Here is a 24,028-nt window from a genome sequence, read left to right on the forward strand (position 1 = left end):
TTAAACTTTATTGGAAGTATTGCTTTCTCTAATTGGGAAAATATGCAGGTGATAACAAATCTGTTCAGTGTCATAAGTTTTGAACCTAACAACTCCATGGTTTGTCTTGTCCAGAATGCATTTCCAGTGTCAGGGCTGTTCACCACACACCTGCTGTCTCTGGACGCTCTCCTGACCGTAGTGGACAGCATTGAGCAGCACTGCCACAGTCGCATCCTCACCTCTACCAAAACAGCCAGCAGCAGCATCGACACTGACCCCAAGCAGCAAGACACAGCAGCTAGCCAGGCTGAAGGTAAACATGCTGGGCAGATCAGCACATTTCCCACAGACTGGCGAACCTGACTCCTTCCTTCTTATTCACCATATACTGATGGATGAAATACATGGATTGTATTTTTAGACAAATAATGATTCTGAATCATGTTATAAAGACTCTGTATTGGGTTGGTTACACCACAGAAGTAGAAAGGCAGAGGTAATTTGCTCTTAGTTTATGTTTGTGTAAGAAGACATGGCTATATTTTAGGAGCTACAACTCACTGTTCAGAGTTGCCTCCCTGGACAAAGCCTGGTAATTGGTTCTTGGCTTATGTTTGTGTAAGAAGACATGGCTATATTTTAGGAGCTACTACTCACTGTTCAGAGTTGCCTCCCTTGGACGAGCCTGGTAATTGGTTCTTGGCTGATGTTTGTGTAAGAAGACATGGCTATATTTTAGGAGCTACTACTCACTGTTCAGAGTTGCCTCCCTTGGACAAGCCTGAAACCTGTGATTTTGGGTTGGAAATGTACACACTGATTATGTTTCTAAGGTTGTAGGCATCATACGGTAATCACAATTTTCACGAAATTGGTAAACATTTTCATCTGCATGGACTCGTGTCACTTCAAGCTTTCTTCCTACATTAAGGTGAGAGCAGTGATTATAACGGGAATGGCTTTTAATGCATCGCTCACTAAACCCAGCTCACTCGCTCACTTGTGTTTCACATGATTATTTTAATGATAAATCTTGTGTTCAGGAAGTGACCAGTCTTCTGGTTCAGTGGAGGCTGATGTGGGTGGGGAGAGCAAACTTGTCGGACCCCCCACCACAGGGTATGGCATGGCACAGCACATCATAAAGGGAAGTCTCACAGGTAAACCAGGGACAAATTTGTGCTGCTTGCTTGCGAATAATAATTGTTGTCATAATGTGTATTCGGTGGTGGCGGGGTAGTCTAGCGGTTAAAGCATTCACATGTCACCTTGATGGCCCGGTTTTGTTTACCCACAGATACATTGTGGAAACAAATTCTGTTGATCTGTGCATTGAAGTTGCTGGAATATTGCGAAAATATGGCATCAAATCACATTCACTGGACACGAGGCTGACAAGCTACAATAAGAGAGGAATACCTATAAAGCACTGCCTGCAGCTATGTATTGATTACTGATAATGTACGTCAGGTGGTGATGCCTCCAAGACTTCAAAGACAAAGGAACCCAAGCGAGGACCACATATCAAACCCAACAGGATGAAGATTACATCCAAAATACCCTCACTTGAAGAACTGGCTGCTATCAAGCACAAGAAAAAGGTCTGTGTCATTCAAATGAACTTGCTTGATAATCAAATAATATTTGGTAAAGTCTATTTAGTGATTTGTTAGTATGGTATGTAAAGGGGTGGGGCAGTTCACATGATTGCTAATTCAAAGAATGATAGGTTGAATGGAGATAATTGATCAGGTGCCCTGGTTTAGAGTCTGTGCCCAAAATGTGAAAGGCTGTGGAGTAGCTGAGTGGCTAAAGCTTTTGCTCGTCACACCAAAGGCCCAAGTTAGTTTCTAAGGGTACAACATGTGCAGTCATTTCTGTAGTCCTTCACTTCATTGCCTGGTCACGACTTGATAATTTACTGACCTCCCTCATATAGCTGGAATATCACCGATGTGGTGTGAAACAATAAAAACATAATTACATACGGAAGTACTTTTTTCACAGGAAGACATTTTGAATATGTTTAGGACAGTTGTCCTTAGGATTTCTGTTTGTTGTAATGTAAATGTTTTGTCAATGTTTTCCATGACAGTTGTACCAGACAGGGACGGAGCTGTTCAACATGAAGCCATCTAAAGGCATCCTGTTCCTCCAGGAGCAAGGCCTGCTAGACTCACCCCTCGACCCAGGACAGGTCGTCATGCTGTTCAAGGAAAACCCGAAGATGGACAAGAAGATGATTGGAGAATATGTCAGTAATAAGAAAAATAACAAAGTGCTTGAAGCATTTGTCAAGTAAGTTATTGCTGATTTCTGTAAATATGTTCTTGATATGTTTTGTTCTTTAATACACAGAGGTGCATAGATGCTTCTACTGATATTTGTCAACATTTGACATTGGAAGATGATTTGAAAATTAATGTCCAAATAATCCCTTACACTGAAAAAAGATCACTGATTTCCAAGGTTATTTTTATGAATCTTGTAAACCTGATCCAAGGATTTGACTATGTTTTGATTTTCCATGAAGTGAGACAACACATCTTAACATGCTAAACATGCTTACTATTTGGCAGTAATGAACTATTGTGGTTGTCTAGGTTTCATACCAGTATCAATGAAGGTGTAGAAAATGGAGTTGTCTGCCCTTGACAACAGTGACAATCATGTTTCAGATCCTTCAACTTTGAAGATATCCGAATAGATGAGGCACTGAGGATGTACCTGGAAGCATTCCGCCTCCCTGGTGAAGCCCCAGTCATCTCCTACTTGATGGAGCACTTTGCAGACCACTGGCATGTGAGTTGAGACAGAACCTAACTACATGAACCTACAAACATGAATCTATAAACAGAAACATCACCAAAGTGACACAGTGTCAAATCCCAGCATGTCAACCTCTTCCTTGGTTAAATAGCATACTGGAAATGATGTCATAGAGTCAGTGAAGTAACTGGGATGATTGCCTGTTTTGAATACCCGAAGAATGAAACAACAGATACCAAGTTCTCTTTCAAACAGGTTGATTGGCCACTGGTGGCCCGGTCAGGGCAGAGTTGTGCCCCTTGGCCCTGAATTGAAGGACATTAATTTAGGTTTATGTTCTTCAGTGGGGTGAAACTACCTTAACATGGGTGCTGTTACACCCCTGTGTTTCATTACTACCAAAATGTATTAAGATATATTCCTAAGCCTGAAATGTAAGAATTGCTTTGTTCACTTTTAGAAAACCAATGGAGAGCCGTTTGTCAACAACGATGCAGCCTTTACACTGGCCTATGCTGTGATAATGCTGAATGTGGACCAGCACAACCATAATGTCAAGAAGCAGAACATACCCATGACAGTGGAGGTATGTATATGTAGCAAGCTGAACTTCTATGTAACAGTAATTGTATGTATGTGTGTATGTAGGTAGCTGAAATTGGAATACATGAAACACATAAGAAAAAAATGATGCCTTAATCTGCGTATCCATAAATCCTGGTTGTGAGTTTGGATCATAAGAAAAAAATGATGCCTTAATCTGCGTATCCATAAATCCTGGTTGTGAGTTTGGATCATAAGAAAAAAATGATGCCTTAATCTGCATATCCATAAATCCTGGTTGTGAGTTTGGATCATAAGAAAAAAATAATGCCCTAATCTGCTTATCCATAAATCCTGGTTGTGAGTTCGGATCGTCTTCCGTAGAAGTTCAGACTTGGCAACTCGGCCTGTTTTATCAGGACAAAATAATAGAATTAAAGCCCTCAAATGCTTCAGCATTTGAATTTTAGTTGTTAATTTAAAATAGTCAAAGACTACTGGGTCCTGTAACTTGGGCTTACACTGTATAATAGTGCGGAAATAGTGACGTTTGATGTCAAGTATTTTTCTATCATTTCAGCAATTTAAGAGGAATGTGTCCAAAACAAATGGCGGTCAAGATTTTGAGTCTGATATGCTGTGTGAAATATATGCAGCCATCAAGTAAGTGAACCAAACCCATGTGTCTTGAAATATAGTACTAGTCTGCCTATGTTATTGTCATCACGGAAGCATGAAAGCATGTGGTTCCAATTATTCAAAAGAAATGACGCTGTTGTAACGCGGTATCTGTTGCGTGAAATAGTTGTCATACAGTTCTCTTTTGGGGGTGGTGGGGTAGCCTAGTGGTTAAAGCGTTCGCTCACCACGTCGAAGACCCGGGTTCAATTCCCCACATGGGTACAATGTGTGAAGCCCATTTCTGGTGTCCCTCCGCCGCGATATTGCTGGAATATTGCTAAAAGCGGCGTAAAACCATGCTCACTCACTCACTCACTCACTCAGTGCTCTTGCTTGATTATAAATCTATTACTTTGTTCTGAGAATGTGATATGCAGTGACAATCATGTTTCAGGTCTGATGAGATTGTAATGCCTGCAGAACACACAGGTCTAGTCAAGGAGAATTACATGTGGAAGGTGAGAGCTTTGTGCTATATATCTGAGCCACTATTCATATATTTGTTCATGGTCGAAGATGTCACTATGGCTAAAGAGAAATAATCCCCTCGCTTTTGTTTTTTTAAAATATTTCCATATTCTGACACCAGAATTGATGGAGGGAGATAACTCTTTCGACCATCCTAAACAAATATTTCCTAATGTGTGTTGGTATTGTATATATAAGTGTGAGTGGGGGGGCATGGCATCACTGAACAAATATTGACAGTTAAGAATGACCCCCCTTTGATGAACACTACTAAACCTTTCCCAACCTTATGGTGCATGTCTCTTTCAGGTTCTGCTGCGTCGAGGTTCAACCAAAGAAGGGGTATTCCGCCATTCCCCAACAGGAGCATTCGACCACGAGTTGTTTTCTCTCATTTGGGGGCCCACAGTTGCTGCTCTGTCATTTGTCTTTGACAAGAGCACTGACGAGTCTATCATACAGAAAGCAATATCAGGTTTCAGGTCAGTTGAATTTTCTCATGATTTTCCTGTTTTCTAATCATTACAATGCAGTTGTCTTTAACATAGAAAAAGCTATAGCAAAATATTTTTAAATGTGATTTAAATGTTGTTGTACCTCTGTTTCAGGAAATGTGCAATGATCTCCGCTCACTACGGCATGAGTGATGTGTTCGACAACCTTGTGATATCCCTGTGTAAATTCACTACACTACTCAGCTCGATTGACGTACGTCCTTGACCTTATCGCTATTTTCATATGGCATGTAGATTCTACTGAAGAAAAGAAAAGACCACCCAGATGTTTTTCATTTTGGTGCGACAGAGTAACTGTGGGCTTAAGATGTCAGATGGTCCTCTACATATTTTTAGTAGTATATTTTCCAAAGCTATAAGTATCCCAGTGATATTTGTCAGAGGTGACTAAAATGGTTCTATATGGAATCTCTGCAAGTTCCGTGTGATTGATTGTACAAATTTTGAACGCACATGCTTCATAGTTGATATTCATAGTTATCACATCATGTATTTTGAGTTATGATGGTAAGACAACTACACATTTGACTAATTCTTCATTGTATTTACCAGGCCCCCGAAAACATTCCAGTTACATTTGGCGTCAACTTCAAGGCTCAGCTAGCTGGCCGCACTGTATTCGGGTTGGCACACAGACATGGGGATATACTGAGAGAAGGCTGGAAGAACATCCTGGACTGTATGCTGCAACTGTTCAGAGCCAAACTCCTGCCAAAAGCCATGATAGAGGTCAGTCACAGTAATCATCAAGATATTGCTCATTCAATCATTGAAGTGGAGCAATAGCAGTAAATATGCCTCCAGTTTGAACATTTGTATTGGGCATGCACTGACTTTTATGTAAAATTGAACAGAGTTGATTAGTGATGTATTGATTTGAGTGTATTTGTTTTGTCTTGAAGGTTGAAGACTTTGCAGATGCAAGTGGGAAAATTTCCATTGTAAGAGAAGACAATACAGCAAACCAAAGGTACTAAAATATGTTTTATTATTGTTTAAAATGTAATTTAATCGTTAATATTTAGAGAAATTCAAAATTAAGAATTGTTTATTGGTTACAAACATAAACATTAACATTCATCACGACTGGTAGCAAATTGTCTCTCACTGGTGTCTCCCAACTTCAGATCTGATTCGGGAGTGCTGAGCAGCTTCTACTCCTACTTCTCCCTATCGGAGTCGTCCAATCAAAAGGGACCATCACTAGAAGACCAGGAGTCCATCAAACAGGCTCAGAGCTGCATCCGTGACTGTCACCTTGACCAGCTCATCATTGACAGCAAGTTCCTCAGAGAAGATTCACTTCAGGAACTGGTTAAGGTGAGTGTGGGATATTGCTCAAATTGCATCAAGCAAGTCAGCAAGACTGATATGCCTATCCCATCAGTCACCTCTTCCAAAAAGCATCGTTTGATCAGGACCAGTTCTGAAATGATCTTCACTAGTTCAACTTGTATGTAGCAACTGTAGGATATATGGTTTGATAGGAAGGCAAAGAACAGCTCTTTGAAGTTACTTTGTTATAAAGATAATTCTTTTTCAGAGAGATCGTCCTTGGGGTACATATTATGCATTTTCCGGCTGAAAAATGTCCTGTGACAGTTGTATCAATGTTTTTTGAATAAAAAGATTGAACAATAAATAAACTCTTTTATTTATTATACGGCCCCTACCTCACGGAGTTACCTCCCGTTACGCATGCGCACCAACTGGGTAGGCTCCTAGACCTGTATCATCATTCCTTCTGCTGTCACTGCCATGAACAGGCGTTACATGAGCCGTTACAGTGTTGATAGAGCTGAGCTTTCTGAGAAAGCGACTATGTCTGAGACACCACCTGTATGTATGGTCTTTATTTGCCTATGAAAAGGAACAGTAAAGCTTTACAGTTGGTTGTTTCATAATTGTGACTTTGTATTAATTATATTACGCGAACTTTCCGTGGTTTTACGCCGCGTGTTGCTCTGCCATGGCGGGAAGTTTAGCGTGCCATGTGGTCGTAATATTGCGTATTGAACCAACTATTACTTTCCGTGGTAGCCTTCACGTATTTTTCAATGTTTTCTACGTGTATATATGCTGCTGGTCCGCCGTTAGCTACATGCTTGCGTGTTTGCTTTCAGGCCTTTTCATCCTGTTAGGTCTGTGGACAGAGCATTCCACGGGCCGACAGGCATGACCAATCGTCGCCTGTCTAGAAAAGACTGGCCATGGCGGAAGCATGTCCGATATGTCTTGGGTTTTCCCCGGGCCCAAAAGAGGAGGGCGGCGGACACGCTGTTTTACAGAGAGATCGCGTGGCGGGTGGGGAACTGGCGCAGGTCCCCGTCTAAGTCTAAGAAACAGTCACGTAAGGGAAAAAAATCCCGAAGCCAAACCCCCTCTCCCGCTAGTACAAGTGGTGGATTTGACATGTCACTAATGGACAAATTGTTTCAGCAGCATATGGACTCTGTGAAGTCCCTCGTTCGTGAGTCTGTTGGAGGTCTCCGCCAGGAGTTCCTCGCTCACTCCGGACGGGGGGCGGAGAGTCAGGGGGTGGGATCGCCGGGCTCGGCTCGATCCCTCAGCCTTGAGGCGTCTGTAGACCCGTTGCCTCTGGCTTCGGGTCCGGGCGCCCTCGGCTGCCCGGAGGAGAGTGCTCCCAGTCCCCTCGGAGTTGGCGCAGGGACCGTTGAGTATTCCTGGTATTCCGATCCCTCGCCTCCCGCCCCATGAGGCGGAGGCACCAGTTCTGCCTGGTCTGCCTCCAGCGTCTCGGGACGAGGTCGTGTGCAGCTTCCAGGCGCCCGGCGTGGAGCACTCTGTCTGCTCTTCCCTCTCTGTGCTTCCCTAGTGCTAGGCATACCACGGGTCGGGGTTAGGGTCCTCTTTCAGAGGAGACCCAGCCTCAGACTTCGGGCTCGGGCGCCCGAGTCAATGGAGCTTGGGGAGGTAGAGGAGCATGGCGGTGGTTTCCGTTTTGCCCGGCTCTGCGGGAGGTCCGGCAAAAGAATTGCGAGGGCCTACCCCAGCAGCGGTGCCTGTTGGCAGCTTCGGACTTCGGCTGAGTTCCGCTTGCCAGGCGGGCGTTTGCCCCTCGGCAGCCCTGCGCAGAGCGCAGCTCCGCATTCTGCCTTCGTTGGTCCAGGGCGTGGTTGATCCCCTCTTGTCTGGTACCCGTGCCGGTTCGACTTGCGGTTGAAATGCGGAGATACCAACTTGGGGAGGACTCCCTGTTCGTGGTTCCCATCGTTGGCGAGTGCGTGTTCACTTCCGTAAGCCCTGGGGAGGCTCGGCTTCCTCGGAGCAGCTCCGGCTGCTTTCGGCAAGGCGCCTCATTCCACCGTTTGCCCTCGCGGGCGCCCCTGAGGCACGCGCGTGCGGACCTCGAGGAGGTCTACGGGCAGCGATGCAGCAGGTCAGGGTGGTGGTCCATGAGGCCTACCTCTCCTCGATTCAGAGGTCGGCCCTGGAGGCAGAGGGCATGCTGGCGGCGTTTACGCGCGCGCCGTGCTGCTCCGTCAGCTCGGAAGTTCAGGCACACCTGCAGCGACTCTTTTGCGGTCTGCTGCGTCGGCGGTGATGTCGCGCCAGTCATGGGGATGCGCAGGCTGTGGCTGTCGGCGTCACTCGGTGCTCGGCAGCGGCGCGGCAGACCTTGCTGGCCCTCCCTTTCCGTCTGGGGCAACCCTCTTTCCAGGGGCCCAGCAGGTCATTCGGGGAGGCTGCGCTGCAGCTACCTCCTTCAAGGACTCTAAGGCCTTGTTGGAGCACCAGCGGGTGTGTCGCCCCAGCTCCCGTTCCACCTTCCTCCGCCCGGGGTGCAGCCTACACCCGAGTCTGCCGGCTGGCTTTGGCGCTTGGTAGGGGTAGGCGGCGGAGGAGCAGGTCCGCCAAGGGTAGGGGCAAGGAGCAGTCCTCGACTAGCTCCCAGCCTTTTCGCGGGCGCGGGAGGTCTGCCCCGACCTCCCGTTAACCCATCAGGCTGCCGCTCAAGCCGTGTGTCACACCCAGTCAGCTCCGCTACTTTCGGGACAACGCACGCGCTCCTACCCCATATCCCAGTGGGAGGCCGCCTCTCTCTATTCCTGCCGGAATGGGAGAAGGCTACCAACAATGCTTGGGTGCTGGCCACGGTCAGCATAGGCCATTTACCACTGTGGAAGCGAGGTCCGCCCGACTTCACCGGCACGGACGCATCCGCGCGGTCAAGTTCAGGCTCTGCTGGACAAGTCCGGCAATCTGGACAAGCCTTGCATTCCACCGGGAGAGGAACAGGCGGGATTTTACTCCACGTACTTCCTCGTCCCGAAGAAAGACGGCGGGTTCCGTCCCATTCTCAACCTCAAGGGGTTGAATCGCATGCTAGAAGTACCATCCTTCAAGATGGAGACACTGCGCTCGGTGATCTCATCTGTTCAGCCCGGCGATTGGCTCCGTCAATCGACCTAAAAGGATCGCGTATCTGCATGTGCCCATACATCCATCGTTCAAGCAGTACCTTCCGGTTCTCTTCTGGCGGGATGTGTTACCAATTCAGGGTGCTCCCCTTGACGGCATATCGACTGCCCCAAGGGTGTTCACCAAGCTCATGTTAGTCCCAGCTACCCTAGCTTCGTTTCGCAAGGAAGGCGTTGTCACCCTTACCTCGGCGACTGGTTGCTCGGAGCACTAACACAGCCAGCGAGTCTAGATGCTACTCACACAGTGATAGACATTCTAACTTCGACTGGGGTGGATCATCAACCTCAAGAAATCCGACCTGGTACCCACCCAGGACTTGGTTTTCTTGGAGGCGATTCAAACAAACAAGGATCTCGTTTCCTTGTCGCCCGACCGGATCACCAGAGTTCGGGAGATGGTATCTTCGTTCCTCTCCCAGCCCCAGGCACCAGCGCGGACTTGGCTCCGTCTACTGGGCCATATGGCGGCGGCGATCTCTGTAGTGTGGCGAGCGCGGTTTGAGGATCGTCCTATACAGCAAGCTTTGGCTCGGCTGTGGACTCACCGGAGGATCTGGGCGCGCAGTCTCACAGTCCCAGTGGTTGACACCTCACCTTCAGTGGTGGACAAATGTCGGGAATCTCACCAGGGGATCCCTTGGAAATCCCGCGCCAGCTCTCACAGTTCAGACCCGATCGTCCCTCACGGGCTGGGGGTGTTCTGGGCAGTCTGTCGGCGTCCGGACTCTGGTCGAAGCGAAGCCCACCTTCACATCAGCGTGTTGGAACTGAGAGCTGTCGCGGTTGGTATTCGGCGGCTTCAGAGAGCATGTCCGTGGCCAGGTAGTCCGTCTTCAGTTGGACAACCAGGCTGACCATGTCGTACATCCTGAAGCAGGGAGGCCGCGGTGTCCCCAGCTCCTCCGGGAGGCGTGGGACTTTCTCCTCTGGTGCGATCAGTGCGACTGTCAGGTACTCCCTGTTTATCTCCCGGGGCTGGAGAGCGTCGCGAGCAGATCGCGCTCTCGCCCGGATCCTGGCCCTTGCGCAGTGGATGCTTTCGACAGGCAGATTTTCAGAGTAATCTCCCAGTTGTGCGGGTGCGTTCCCAGGTGGATCTGTTTGCGTCGGCGGGGCATCAGACACCCGTGTTCTGCTCGGATACGGACCCAGAGGCGTTGGCTGCCGGCGCCTTCCTGCTGGATTGGGCGGGCAAAGTGCTCTGGGCGTTCCCCGTTACCACTCATTCCCGTGTCCTTTCACAGCTGTCCACCCAGCCAGCTCGGCTACTTGTGCTACTGGCACCGCTTTGGCCGTCACAGAGCTGGTTTCGGTAATTCTCAGGTTTCTGGCTCAGCCTCCTGTTCTATTACCTTTCTGACCCGGACATTCTCACTCAGAGCGGGCGCCCACCCAAATCCAAGGATTCAGTGGGTGGCTTGGCCTCTGTCAGGTCTAACCTCGAGGCCGCAGAATTCCTGCAGCAGTTGCAGACACAATTCTGGCCGGTGGGGATTAGACAAGCGTTCAGTACGAGGATAGGTGGTCCCGCTATGTGCGCTGGTGTTCAGATAGGGGCATTGCAGATCCCTTTTCTGCAGTTTAGTCCGGTATTGGAGTTTTGCAAGCTCGTTTGGAAGAAGGCCTGGCGGCCGACCATTAAATGGCTACTCCACGCTATTTCCACTTTTCACACCCCTGTCGATGGTGCTCTTCTGGGGCAGCACCCTCTCGTCTGGCGCTTTCTTGCTGGCGGAGCGGATTCAACCTGCGCTCAGGCGAACCAGTCCACCTTGGGATTTGTCAATTGTGCTAGATTGGCTGTCGGTCCAACTTTCTCACACCTATCGGCTATTTCCATTCAGTTGTTAACTTGGAAAGCTGTTTTCTGGTGGCGGTAACATCTGGGCGTAGAATTCGGCGATTTACATGCTATGTCGTCCGACCGAGCTGACTGTGTTTCACGGATCGTGTCAGTATTAGCCTCCCAGATACTTACCGACCGAAGAAGATCGATCACGCTTTCCATGTGACAGCTCCTATCGAACTTCCTACTCTTACCCAGCCTTCCACATCGGGGACCACTCCTCTGAGCACTCACCCGTTGGATGTCCGTAAGACGCTCAAAGTCTATATCAAAGCGAGCGCGGGGAATCCGTGCGGGTACCCAGCTGTTCTGTTGTTCTGGTGGCGGGAAGGCTGGTGTGCCAGCGAGCAAGCAGACTTTGTCTCGCTGGCTAGTTTCGTGTATTTGTGCGGCTTATCAGGCTAAGGGCAAGCCTCCCCTGAGGGGTTGAAGGCTCACTCGGTCAGGGCAGTAGCGCATCAAAAGCTTTTGCATCGGCACTCCCCATTGAAGAGATCTGCTCTGCGGCTATTTGGAGCCGGCCAAGCTGCGTTTATCACGGCACTATCAGCTCGATCGCATTCCCGTGTCGTCGATGCGAGCTTTGGCCGTTCTGTTCTCTCCAGTGGACAGTGTCCTGCCATCCCTGACCGAGTGAGTCTTGGTTTATTGGTTTGTTTTGGCGGCTGCTGTACAATAATTGTGTATTATTGACATATCTGCTACTGTGAGCTAACTACATGTACCCCTTCGATTCTCTCAGGAGTTATTTGTCGATTGTGAGCGGTATTTACATTCCCCTCACGGTGCTCACTAATAGACACATGGTGGGTGGGGCTTTGTTGACATTCGCACCACGTGCGTTGTCTCACTATGCTAAATGGAGGTCGTCTTTGAGCACATTCCTCCCTGTCAGTTCCCCTCCCAGCATGCCTCTCGCGGAAGCGAAACTGGGTCAAGTGACAGGTGAGTGTTATGGCGTCTGTTCAATTTTTTTCCATGATACATTCGCTATATTTGTGTGTGCTTGGACAGAATTCCCTCCTCCCTGGCCTCCGGTCTTTGGGAGTCTGTGTTTATGCATAATATGTACCCCAATGGCGATCTCTCTGAAAAGAATTAACCAAACCTGAAGGGTTTTCAATTCTTTGAAGAGAGTAGATCCTTGAGAGGTAGACCTCCATACCTCCCGCAATTCTGTTCACTGATTTATTCAGCAGAAGGAATGATGATCACGGGTCTAGGAGCCTACCCAGTTGGTGCGCATGCGCAACGGGAGGTAACTCCGTGAGGTAGGGGCCGTATAATAAATAAAAGAGTTTATTTATTGTTCAATCTTTTTATTCAAAAAACATTGATACAACTGTCACAGGACATTTTTCAGCCGGAAAATGCATAATATGTACCCCAAGGACGACTCTCTTCAAAGAATTGAAAACCTCTTCAGGTTTGGTTAAATTGTAGTTTCATCTGTTTCCCTTTCTTTGATGTAGTGTTTGGTCCATAAATTTTGTGAAAACCCATTCATTCTTTCAGTGATCTCTGCACATATAGATTTACATTGATGTTACAAGTAATACCGACAATATGATTATCCTCAACACTATACATTTATGTGTGATTCAGGCACTGATCGTGGCATGTCAGGGCTCTGAGGATGGCTCCACAATGGGGCTCCAGTATGATGAAGATGCAGCAGTGTTTTTCCTGGAGCTGCTCATTAAGGTGGTGCTACAGAACAGGTATGTACTTGACTGATATATTGCAGAAGTACTTGTATAGAGAACAGGTACTACTTGCCTTATGTGTCATGCTGCAGAACAGTTACTGGTCTGATATGCTGCAGAACAGGTACTTCTCTCATATGCTGCAGAACAGATACATGTCTGCAGTGATACGCTGCACAATAGATACATGTCTGAGATCAAGTGAGGTGAAATTGGGTTTAACGTCGTGCTTGAGAATATTTCGCTCATATGACGACGTGCATGCATGTGTATGTGTATGTGCGGCTGCTTGTACTAGCCCAGACTTAAGCTGGTTTTATAGTGCTAGCCCACTGAGATACCATGCCGCAGTGAAGCATGAATACCCCACTCAGACACATTATACTGACTCCGAGCCGACCAGTCCTTGTTGTACCCATTAATGCTGAACGCCAGGCAGGGACCAACAAGTACCATATTTTAACGTCTTTTGGTGTGATGCGGTCGGGGATCGAACCCACGACCTTCCGCTCTCCGAGTGAACGCTCTTACCACTACACCACGGAGGCGGTCTCTGAGATCAAGCAATTATCTGAAGTGCTACATAACAGATAGTTACTGCACAATATACACTTGTCTGATATGCTGCAGAACAGGTACTTGTCTTGACTCGTACACTAAACAGTAGATACTTGTGTGATAAGCTGCAGAAAAATTACTTGTCTCATATGCTGTAGAACAGATGTATACTTGTTTTGTGTCATGCTGAAGAACAGGTTATTTTTGTGTGAAGAGATGCTTGATCGTACTACAGGGAGGTAACTCTTACTTCTTGGTTGTAATTCATTATTGCTTTCTTTCTTGGTTTGCAGAGATCGTGTGAACCCAATCTGGCAGGCTGTGAGGGACTTTCTCTACAATGTGGTTGTCAATGCTAATGAACACACCTTCTTAAACGAACGTGCTGTAGTTGGACTGCTGCGATTGGCTGTGAGATTATTACGGAGAGAAGAAATTGCTTCTCAGGTGCTCACATCGCTCAGGATATTAATGATGATGAAACCAAATGTGATACACAGTATAAGTCGCCAGGTGGCGTTCGGACTTCATGAATTGTTGAGGACTAACGCAGCAAACATTCACTCCAGCCAGGACTGGTATACTCTGTTCATGTTGCTGGAGATAGTCGGGGCGGGAGCTAATCCTCCACCTGTCATGCAGGTGTGTTCTGGTGTAGATGTAGGCGAGGCCATTCACGATGCAGGTTAGTATGTAGTCATACACTGTGCAGTTGTCAACTATTTATCAACATGTGATTGTCTTATATTATACTACAATAATGGACAGCAGTGGTCGAAATTAAGAGCGAAATTCATCAAAGAACCTTAGTGCTGGGCCTCTATCACTTGGATGAGAGTGTTTCTTTCTTCTGCAGACTAGCTGAAGCGAAACATGTAAACAATTATGCCAGTGTAGAGTCATTTGTTTTTCTTGTTAAAATAAGGTAGCTTGACCCACCCAAGTTTCAGAATCCATGAAACTGACTTGAAATGTTTGACCAACAGGTGCCCAGAGTGACAGTGAAATAGTCAGTGAAAGCTGCATATCGGAGCTGAGTGACCGGGGGTACACGTCTGACAGTGAGCTGTATGAGAGTCAGAGTAAGCATCACCATCAACGGGGGCAGGCAGAACTACAGCTCAGGCCAATACCAGACAATGGCAGCTGGCTGCTGGTAGGTCCTGCAGGAGGGTCCTGTCTCTTATTTTGTAATACAGTCAGCTCTCGTTAATCCGACACTCATTAATCCGACAATCACGTTAATCCGACAAAAAATTAGGGAACCATTTAAAACAGTGATAATTACTCTCGTTAATCCGACATTCTCGCATTCCGACTCCGACACACCAATCTAGCAACTGATTATTGTAAATACATTGTAAAAACATTCGTTAATCCGACAATCAACACAGCCGGTCGGATAATCCGACCGTATACAAACAATCACACGCGAGTAGTAAATAGCGTGTGCCTTACTGGCTGCTTGACACTGACGTCGGTGAATATCACACTGTGAATATTTTTACATACGGTGAAGATCAACCATTTCTGATATGCATGCAACAGTATGATGATCATGACATTTAGTAAACATTGATATTTTCACACAAATACATTAATCCGACATTTTCATTAATCCGACATTTTCGTTAATCCGACATATTTCTCTGCAACCACAAGTGTCGGATTAACGAGAGTTGACTGTATTTGTTTGTTCTTCTTATTGCATCCAGCAATATTCCAGCTGTATGATGGCAATCTAAATAATAGATGTCTAGTAATAGATGGCATGAGCTCTCAAGTCTACTCAATATATGTGACATACCTACTCTGAGAGCCTGACCATGTTAGTCACCTGTTACACCAAGCATGGGTTACTGAAGGCCAATTTTAATCCAGATCTTCTTTTCGGTACTTTTTGATTCACGGATGAATGCTGATGGGAAACTTGTGATCTGATGAATGATGAATGGTTGGTTTGTTGTTTAACGCCCCACTCAGCAGTATTCGAGCTCTAAGGCGGCAGTCTGTATATAATTGAGTCGGGACCAGACACTCCAGTGATCAACATCATGAACATCGATCTACGCAACTGGAATACGATGACATGTGTCAGCGAAGTCATCAAGCCTGACCACCCAATCCCATTAGCCGCCTCTTACGACAAGCGTGCGGATTGCCGAAGACCAGTTCTTACCTGGATCATCATGGGTTAAATGACCTTAAAATAGTGAAGACATGGCTAAATTTTGTAGATTTTCAATTGCAGTACTATGAACTATCATGATACTGCTTGTCAGTTGCCTGGACATTTTTGACACATGCCAGCATCCTATAGGATGCAATATATGTCAATCAGACATTGATGTAAAGTCATTAAAGAATGTGAGGCTTGGGGGGACGAGTGATAAGTAAGAACATCATGTTTATAGATAATCATTAGCTAAGCTTTGTTCAGTATGAGAGAGAATACTGTAGATCGACTTCAGTGTGAAGGCATGTAATATCCCCAAGTCACTGCCACATCACTCCATCTCATTGATGGTGCAGGTGAACAAAGAGGAGTCCAGCAACCCTCAACCTCCACAACGCAAGAAGTCCAACCCAATCAACCAGTTCAGCATCGACTTGAATGAAGAACTCCATTACTGTGATAGCAAAGCCCTTCTCAAGTCGTCGGAAACACTCTCATTCCTTGTACGAGATGCTGCTCATGTTACCCCTCATAACTTCGAAAGCTGTGTTCATGCCATCCGGACGTTTGTGGAAGCAAGTGTTAACGGAGGTAAGTCATCAACAGTCATTGCTATCAGGTGTTGAGAACCACTTCTACGCAGCATCCTGTAATAAAATGGTGACATTGTAGTTTGGTAGCTTCACTCACTTGGAATATTCAGGCTTTCTTATCTGTTGAAGTTCTTATCATTGACCGGTGCCTGGTTGCAAAATGCAAAGATGTTACAGTTGGGCAAAGATGTTACAGTTGGGAAAAGATGTTACATTTGGGCAAAGATGTTACAGTTGGGCAAAGATGTTACATTTGGCCAAAGATGTTACAGTTGGGCAAAGATGTTACATGGGCAATGCCAATATCTGCAATGTTATAGGTCTGGCTATCCGATCCTGATTCACAATAGATGTGATCTTTTGTCCCCTGCCATAACGCACAACAGGGGACTATGTATATTCAGCGGCGCTGTCCGTCCGTCTCAAGTCATGTCCATCCCAGATGCATCCGTACGTACATCCCGATTCTTGTTAAGGCGATATCTCATGAACTGTTGTACCCAATGTCTTCAAATTTGGTGACAGCCTACATTGGGGGATTACACAGACACCAGTTTATTTGGGTGACCTTGACCTTATCTTCAAGGTCACCACGACACTTTGAACACTTTTCAAACTCTTGTTACCGCTGTTGTACCCAATGTCTTCAAATAACCTATTTAAGACACCGCGAGATATCTCTAAACATTGCACCCAATGTTTTCAATTATGTTGACAGCCCCATTGGTCACCCACGACACTTTGACCGCTTTTCTAACCTATTTAAGCTGAGATATCTCTAAACATTGATTATGCAGACACCAGTCATTTCAGGCATCTTGTATGTGACCAAAATATAAAAAGTAGTAAATATAGTTATTCCATTCTTTAGCGGCAGGGGACATTGCCATATCAGTGGCAAACACTTATTTTCTGTGAGTTGACCCACATCAATGGACTTCACTAGTACATAACATATTTGACTTGTATTACTTACAGCTTTTTCTTCATCATTCACATCATCACGTAACTTACCACACAGACAATGACAGTATATATATTTACAATACACTGACATATAACTGATTGCCTTGTTAGGTCATCTGAAGTCTTCATTACCTCAAAACAAAGAAAGAAGATCACATAGGATTCCCCGATCAAAGAGAAACAGCATCAAGTTGATGAAGAAGTCCCAGTCGTCTCCGAGCGAGTTATCTCACATGACTAACTCCGATGATGAGGGTGATGGTGATGGAATGACCGCTGGCCTGCACTCACTGTCGATACAGCTGCTGGATCTCATGCACACGTTACACACACGGGCAGCTACCATCTTCAGCTCCTGGGCGGAGGAGGAAGAAAAAGAGGAAGAATCTGTGAAGATTGATGCAGGGACCAGCACACTATGGGGCAAGTGTTGGTGTCCCCTCCTGCAAGGTGAGGTGTAATTTCATCATTGACAAGGAATAACAGTCAAATCATAATCTTGAAAGTCTTGAATATTGTCATATTCCTAATTCAAAAATGAAACATGTCAAGGTGCCGTGAGGTATCCTAAAGATGCAGGAGTGATTAGCAAATGCTTTAACCACTGAGCAACCCCACCACCCCCAAAGATGCAGGAGTCATTAGCAAATGCTTTAACCACTGAGCAACCCCACCACCCCCAAAGATGCAGGAACTCAATTTGTTTCTAACACAAAACAATTGTTAACTGACTGCTTTCTGGCTCCGGTTCTCAGAACTTACTAGCCTTTGATGTGAATACTCACATCAACCCACTCACCCTCAGATGGTGGTCTACCTTTAGTCACTAGCGATTTAGAGCCCATGTTTATATCATCTTGTTGATTAGTAATGTTTTCTTTTAACTGCTATCAACTAGTTTTAAATTGTATCTGTGATAATCTAGTTATTATACTGTCCATGGATGACAGACTTCATATTTATACTATATTTAGTATTTATATTCAATTTCTCGTCACGATATGGCTGCAATATTGCCCTTGTGACGAAGACGTTTTAACTCACTCGCTCACTCTTAAAGAAGGATGCTTCAATACAGGTATTGCTCGGTTGTGCTGTGATGGCCGACGGGGGGTGCGAAGCCAGGCTCTGACCTACCTTCAGAGGGCGCTGCTCGTACACGACCTGCAGACTCTGTCAGCTGTAGAGTGGGAGGCCTGCTTCAATAAGGTAAACTGTTTTAATTCAGCTCAAGATTTGATCGTCAAATACATCAACACTTGTGTAATAATGCTAACCATCATTATGTTTTGAACAAATTTCCAGCAACTGCAAATATATTACGAATGATGTTCAAAATACATCAAGATTGTCACTTGACTACAGGCATTGTCATTTATAAAACCAGTTTGTGGACAAATAACAATCACTATTATCCTATTATTATCAGTAATCTGAAGGATCTGGCCAAACCATACAGTCCACATGGCCTGTCATGCTTAAAATGGTAACTAACTTTAGACACTGATTTCCTCAGATATTCATGACATTGTTAATTTGGGGTTGGCATCTCTTCAAATGTCTGGGTTGGCATCTCTTCAAATGTCTGGGGTTGAATTCTGCGGATTAAACTGTAATTTAAGCATGTGTTATCTTTCAGAAATATGAGAATATAATGTGAATAGTAGTGCCGTTCATTTGTTGGTTGTCTGGTTGTTGTTTAATGCAGCACTCAGCAGTATTCCAGCTATATGGCGGAGGTCTGTAAATAATCGAGTCTCGACCAGACAATCCAGTGATCAACAGCATGAGCATCGATCTTCGTAATTGGGATACAATGACATGTGTCAACCAAGTCAGCGAACCTGACCACCTGATCCCATTAGTTGCCTCTTACGACAAACATGGGTTACTGAAGACCAATTCTTATCCGGATCTTCATGGGTCACTCATTTAACAATAATTGCATGTAACCACATGCAGATCCTAGCAGTGATGTTAAAACTTCCCTAAAAGCCTGTACAAGGTGTTATACATGTAAACTGTTCTGCTGAACACACTCATCAAGAATGTTCAGATTGGTAATTAGAGGAGCTTGTCATGCAACTTGATGGTGACTCTCCGCTCTGATGCAGGTGTTGTTCCCACTGCTGACGAAGCTGCTGGAGAACATCAACCCTCAGGACCCTGCTGGTATGGAGGAGACACGCATGAGAGCATCAACTCTGCTTTGCAAGGTGACAACCACTCTAGGGACATATTCATAAGATTCCAATGATTTCTTTCATTGATTTCACAGTGATGTCTGTTTTCAACTTAATCTTTACATTAAGTTGCCCCTGTTAAACTTTAAATAGGATTCATTTATTAGTCTTAAAACTACTGTCAAACAGAGTTGCCCTCTACCAAGAAATTCTACTTAACCCCATTTGCCAGGCAACATACACAGCTACAGTATATATCTAGTCTCTGCTTTTATGAATAATGTCAAAATATGGAATACCTGAATCATGAGTAGCTGTACCATTCTTGAAAACGTTACTCTATGTTTTTGATTACATTTCAGTATGACATGTAATTTTTTTCCATTTGAAGTTCAACTTGAGTATGTTTGCTTGGCATTAAATAATGATCCATTATTCTTAAAACATACAGTATGTCCTTATTTGTAAAGTAGGCCATATGCCCACATTTGAAGAAATCTGGAAAACATTGTATGACTGTTCTGACTCCAGGTGTTCCTGCAACATCTGACACCACTGCTGTCGCTGACAACGTTTCAGCGGCTATGGCTGACTATACTTGACTTCATGGAGAAGTACATGAAAGCTGATCGTAGTGACTTGCTGGTAGGTTACCCTCATAGATAACGCGAAAAGAAACATTAATGTACTCCAGAAATCTTTTACAGTCATTGGTGTGCTCTTAGAACCTGCATATCTGACCCTTTTGTGTCTTGAAACAATCTTCCCTCTCAAAGCATATATGTCCTGAAAAATAACCCAGGTTCCTTCCTCAACCTTAAGTATCAGTTTAACTCAAATAACAACTGATATCTTTGATGTTGTGTAACATTAATGCATTATTTTTCCTTATCCTGACTCATGATCTTTTGCTTATCTCCTTCTATGCGAATGTTAGTGGAACACTTGAATCCCTTATAGTTCCCTAAAGTGGACATAAGAGTTCACTAACCCACGAGTTACCTCCCTTTTCCCACGCGCACAGTCATTTGACCAGCCATACTTACCACTCTCTCCTTCATCTCCCAAGCGGAGGGTTGGGCGAGCACTGGAGTCCCGTATACAGCATTATATCCTTTACATTTAGATCCTTTTATCCAAATTACGTGCATCGTGGGTGAGTGAACTTTTACTTCCGCTTTAGGGAACTACAAGGGATTCAAGTGTTCCAATAACATTCGCATAGAAGAAGGAGCTAAGCAAAAGATCATGAGTCAGGATAAGTGTAAAATATCAATTTTACTTAAAAAATGACATCTTTGTACTGGCACCAAACAGTGTTTAAGTTCAGAATGAAAGGCAGGTCCTTTTTCTAGGTCCATAGTTTTTGTCTGATTGTTATGTACACATCAATTCATGAATTTTATTTTGAGCTGTTGAGATAAGTTTCCATAGTTTAATATTAAATGTATTTTTTTTAAAGCAGAAATACCTTTAAATGATACTTTCCAAAATTCAGCCTGTAACCTTGAATGATGAGATGAACTATTCCTTTAAGAATGTTTGGTGAGTGGTCATCTGAGAAATGGCATCCCTTCATTGTTGTGTCTGTTGTCCAGTCGGAAGCTATTCCGGAGTCCCTGAAGAACATGCTGCTGGTGATGGATACAGCTGGAATCTTCCAGACCGGAGATGGACGAGAGTCACAGTTCTGGAAACTCACCTGGGACAAAATAGACACCTTCTTACCTCATCTCAAAGAAGAGCTCTTCAAGCCATTTGAACCTGGTATTACTTTGATGAGAATTTCTTTGTCACCTCTTGATATAGTGTGATATGCTTTTTAAGACATGTCAGAATGTTGTGGCAAAGTATTTACCTTCACAGAGATGCCATTGTTGATGACACAACATGCAAACATGACTGAATAGTGTGACGTTAAGTTAATACTAAAACTAAGGTATGACTGTGTTTCTGGTCACGTGCAAATGACAAATGCCTTGTTCAATTTGGGGCAGTTGGGTAGCCTTGTGCTTAATGCACTCACTCATGACAATAAAGACCTGGGTTAAATTCATCTCATGTTTACCAAGCAGCCCTTTTCTGATGTCCTCCACAGTCATGATGCTGGAATATTGCTAAAAGTATACACACTTATTCATTCATTAGTAACTGTCATCAAATTGTTTAGTCATTTTTCACAATGTTTGCACTATGTTAACCGTCATCTCTTTAGAAAATCAGCTCAGTTCAAAGACCAGGCTCAAATATTTGTAAAATACGCTACTTTGAAAATCTTTTTAGATGATTTTCAGGTTTATTTTAAAAATGGTGTTCTCTTATCTCTAAAACATACATATCTTCTTTCAGTTTAAAGTCTCTTATTCTTTCATATCATATCATCTATAGCTCAATGCATGTATTAACACATCATCATGATCATGTTGCTTTCATAGCACTGTGTTTTATTTAAAACGCTGTTCAATGCAGTATTCAGCATAATTCCCTCTGAAGTTCAGTACATCATTTATCTTTCTTTAATGAGTTAAACAATGAAGTACAGGTTCTGATTTTTGAAAATTACAGAACACAGACATATAGACCGAACTGCAACAAGTCCACCTGCAGCTTCTCAGGCTGAGTATGTTGAGAGTCTGCCTACATCACAAGCACCTGCTGCCCAGGCTGCCCCTCAACCAGCAGAAGACTGTCCCCCACTGGAGGGTATCACTGTCATCAAGGACACACGACCAGGTGAGCTGCACACTGCAATACATCATTACAAAAAAATGCATTATACAAAAAATAACTGGGGGTGAATAATGAAAATAAAATGACAATCTTAAAGTATAGAGGTAATTACCAAGTATTTTCATCGGTCCAACTTGAGATATTTTGAAAAGTCTTATATCAATTTTTCATTCTTGTCCATATGATTGGCAGCTATGAACATCAACTAAACTTTGACCCAAACTTATTTTATTGATAATGTCATGCATTTACATTTATGATCTATCCCTGAATATGTGAATTGTAGATTACTAGATAAAATCATGTGACATGATCTTTTGGTCAAGTCGGACACACTTCTCTTGAAACTAATTATTAGGTTTGTCAACTTCCAAACAAATAATCATTCCAAACCACCTTGTTTCAGAATACACTGTGCCATCTCCTCCTCGTCCCAGCAGCCCGCTGATGTCGAATCCAGACCCGTCTCCTGCCGGCACCTCCTACATCCTCCAACCACCCTTGCCAACAGTTACCTCCCTTTCGTCCTCCCAGCCTAGTCCTCCAGGTAGCTCGGCAGTCCTAAGTGGGGCCAGCGCCAGCCCCCCGCCCATATTCCTCTTCTTTTAAACCCAGCCATCATGCAGAGCACTACTGTTCCTTACATAACTCCACAAGTAAGTACAAGGCCTGGTGTTATCTCCCATCTCTACCTGCATCGTCTAATGCACCTGGACCATATACACCTTCCACTTTCGGCCTTGAGTCATAAAAATATTACAACAAAAGATCTGAAATAACGGGTCCCTTATCAGCTCACGAGTTGTCCTTGAAATCATTTAAAGTGAAGTCAACTTTCCCAAACAGAGGAATCGGAACAGTCAACATGACAAAACAGTTTGTTTCAAAATTGTGTTTCAGTAGGTTCACAGTGCTAAGCATTTTGTAACTGCATGATAGCCCAAAGTTTAACTGCAGGAAATTGAATGTTACTTAACATTTTCCTGATTTCTTGCAGTTCTAACATTGAAGTTCTCCAGTGTATGTGGATGTTGCATGAACCTTGAATAACTTAGTTGTCAACTAATCCCAAACGTAGATTGTGTTGATTTTTATTTGTACATATTATGCATGCTTTGAATCTGTGTTAATAACATGCGCAATTAGGAACCGATGACGTGTGTCAACCAAGTCAGCGTGCCTGACCACCCGACCCCGTTAGTTGCCTCTTACGACAAGCATGGGTTACTGAACATCAATATTCTAACCCAGGCCCTTCACGGGTAAAAGCTTCATGATACTGTCAGTTGACAGTAATAGCATCTACAACACTACCAATTTCTTGAAATATAAATCAATCTCTATTACTAAATAAATTATATTAAGCAGTTATGACAAGGCACTGATAGATGCTCATGCTGTTGACCACTGGATTGTCTGGTCCAGACTCGACTATTTACAGACCGCCGCCATATAGCTGGAATATTGCTGAGTGTGGCGTAAAACTAAACTCACTCACTCACTCACTCACGCATGAAGCTTTCATTCTATGCCGGTCTGGGCGGTGGGGTAGCAGCCTAGTGGTTACAGCCTTCGCTCGCCACGCCGAAGACCCAGGTTCCATTCCCCACATGGGTACAATGTGTGAAGCCCATTTCTGGTGTTCCCCGCTGTGATATTGCTGGAATATTGTTAAGAGTGGCGTAAAACTAAACTCACTCACTTTGTGGATCAAAGCCGAGAAGAAAATTGTGTTTTCTCTTTGAGTAGTGTAGGTGACAAATGCATACATTCTGAGCCACCATGTATGTTGTTAGCTACAGCAAAAATTGTCATCCGCTAACTTAGTCATTGTAGTGGGATAGATGAAGATGTAAAGAACGTTCTC

The 24,028-nt window shown here is 44.6% G+C and overlaps 1 protein-coding gene across 1 annotated transcript in view; it reads left to right on the forward strand.

Annotated features, from left to right (window-relative positions):
• Positions 1 to 24,028, forward strand: part of LOC124263776 (Golgi-specific brefeldin A-resistance guanine nucleotide exchange factor 1-like) — a 42,281-nt gene that overhangs the window by 13,838 nt on the left and 4,415 nt on the right. Inside the window, exons 14-37 of the mRNA XM_046698481.1 lie at positions 115 to 295; positions 1,026 to 1,142; positions 1,453 to 1,583; positions 2,078 to 2,280; positions 2,661 to 2,784; positions 3,212 to 3,337; positions 3,875 to 3,957; positions 4,370 to 4,433; positions 4,753 to 4,925; positions 5,052 to 5,151; positions 5,511 to 5,687; positions 5,861 to 5,928; positions 6,086 to 6,278; positions 12,855 to 12,970; positions 13,807 to 14,198; positions 14,500 to 14,669; positions 16,046 to 16,280; positions 17,360 to 17,698; positions 18,327 to 18,457; positions 19,363 to 19,464; positions 19,963 to 20,076; positions 21,030 to 21,198; positions 21,997 to 22,164; positions 22,568 to 22,708. Coding sequence (XP_046554437.1) covers positions 115 to 295; positions 1,026 to 1,142; positions 1,453 to 1,583; positions 2,078 to 2,280; positions 2,661 to 2,784; positions 3,212 to 3,337; positions 3,875 to 3,957; positions 4,370 to 4,433; positions 4,753 to 4,925; positions 5,052 to 5,151; positions 5,511 to 5,687; positions 5,861 to 5,928; positions 6,086 to 6,278; positions 12,855 to 12,970; positions 13,807 to 14,198; positions 14,500 to 14,669; positions 16,046 to 16,280; positions 17,360 to 17,698; positions 18,327 to 18,457; positions 19,363 to 19,464; positions 19,963 to 20,076; positions 21,030 to 21,198; positions 21,997 to 22,164; positions 22,568 to 22,708 — 3,817 coding nt within the window. The remainder of the gene's footprint in view (positions 1 to 114; positions 296 to 1,025; positions 1,143 to 1,452; positions 1,584 to 2,077; positions 2,281 to 2,660; positions 2,785 to 3,211; positions 3,338 to 3,874; positions 3,958 to 4,369; positions 4,434 to 4,752; positions 4,926 to 5,051; positions 5,152 to 5,510; positions 5,688 to 5,860; positions 5,929 to 6,085; positions 6,279 to 12,854; positions 12,971 to 13,806; positions 14,199 to 14,499; positions 14,670 to 16,045; positions 16,281 to 17,359; positions 17,699 to 18,326; positions 18,458 to 19,362; positions 19,465 to 19,962; positions 20,077 to 21,029; positions 21,199 to 21,996; positions 22,165 to 22,567; positions 22,709 to 24,028) is intronic.

The sequence above is a fragment of the Haliotis rubra genome, unplaced genomic scaffold, assembly GCF_003918875.1.
Source record: "Haliotis rubra isolate DU_JTF1 unplaced genomic scaffold, ASM391887v1 Scf9, whole genome shotgun sequence".
In the NCBI taxonomy this organism is placed as follows: Eukaryota; Metazoa; Mollusca; class Gastropoda; order Lepetellida; family Haliotidae; genus Haliotis; species Haliotis rubra.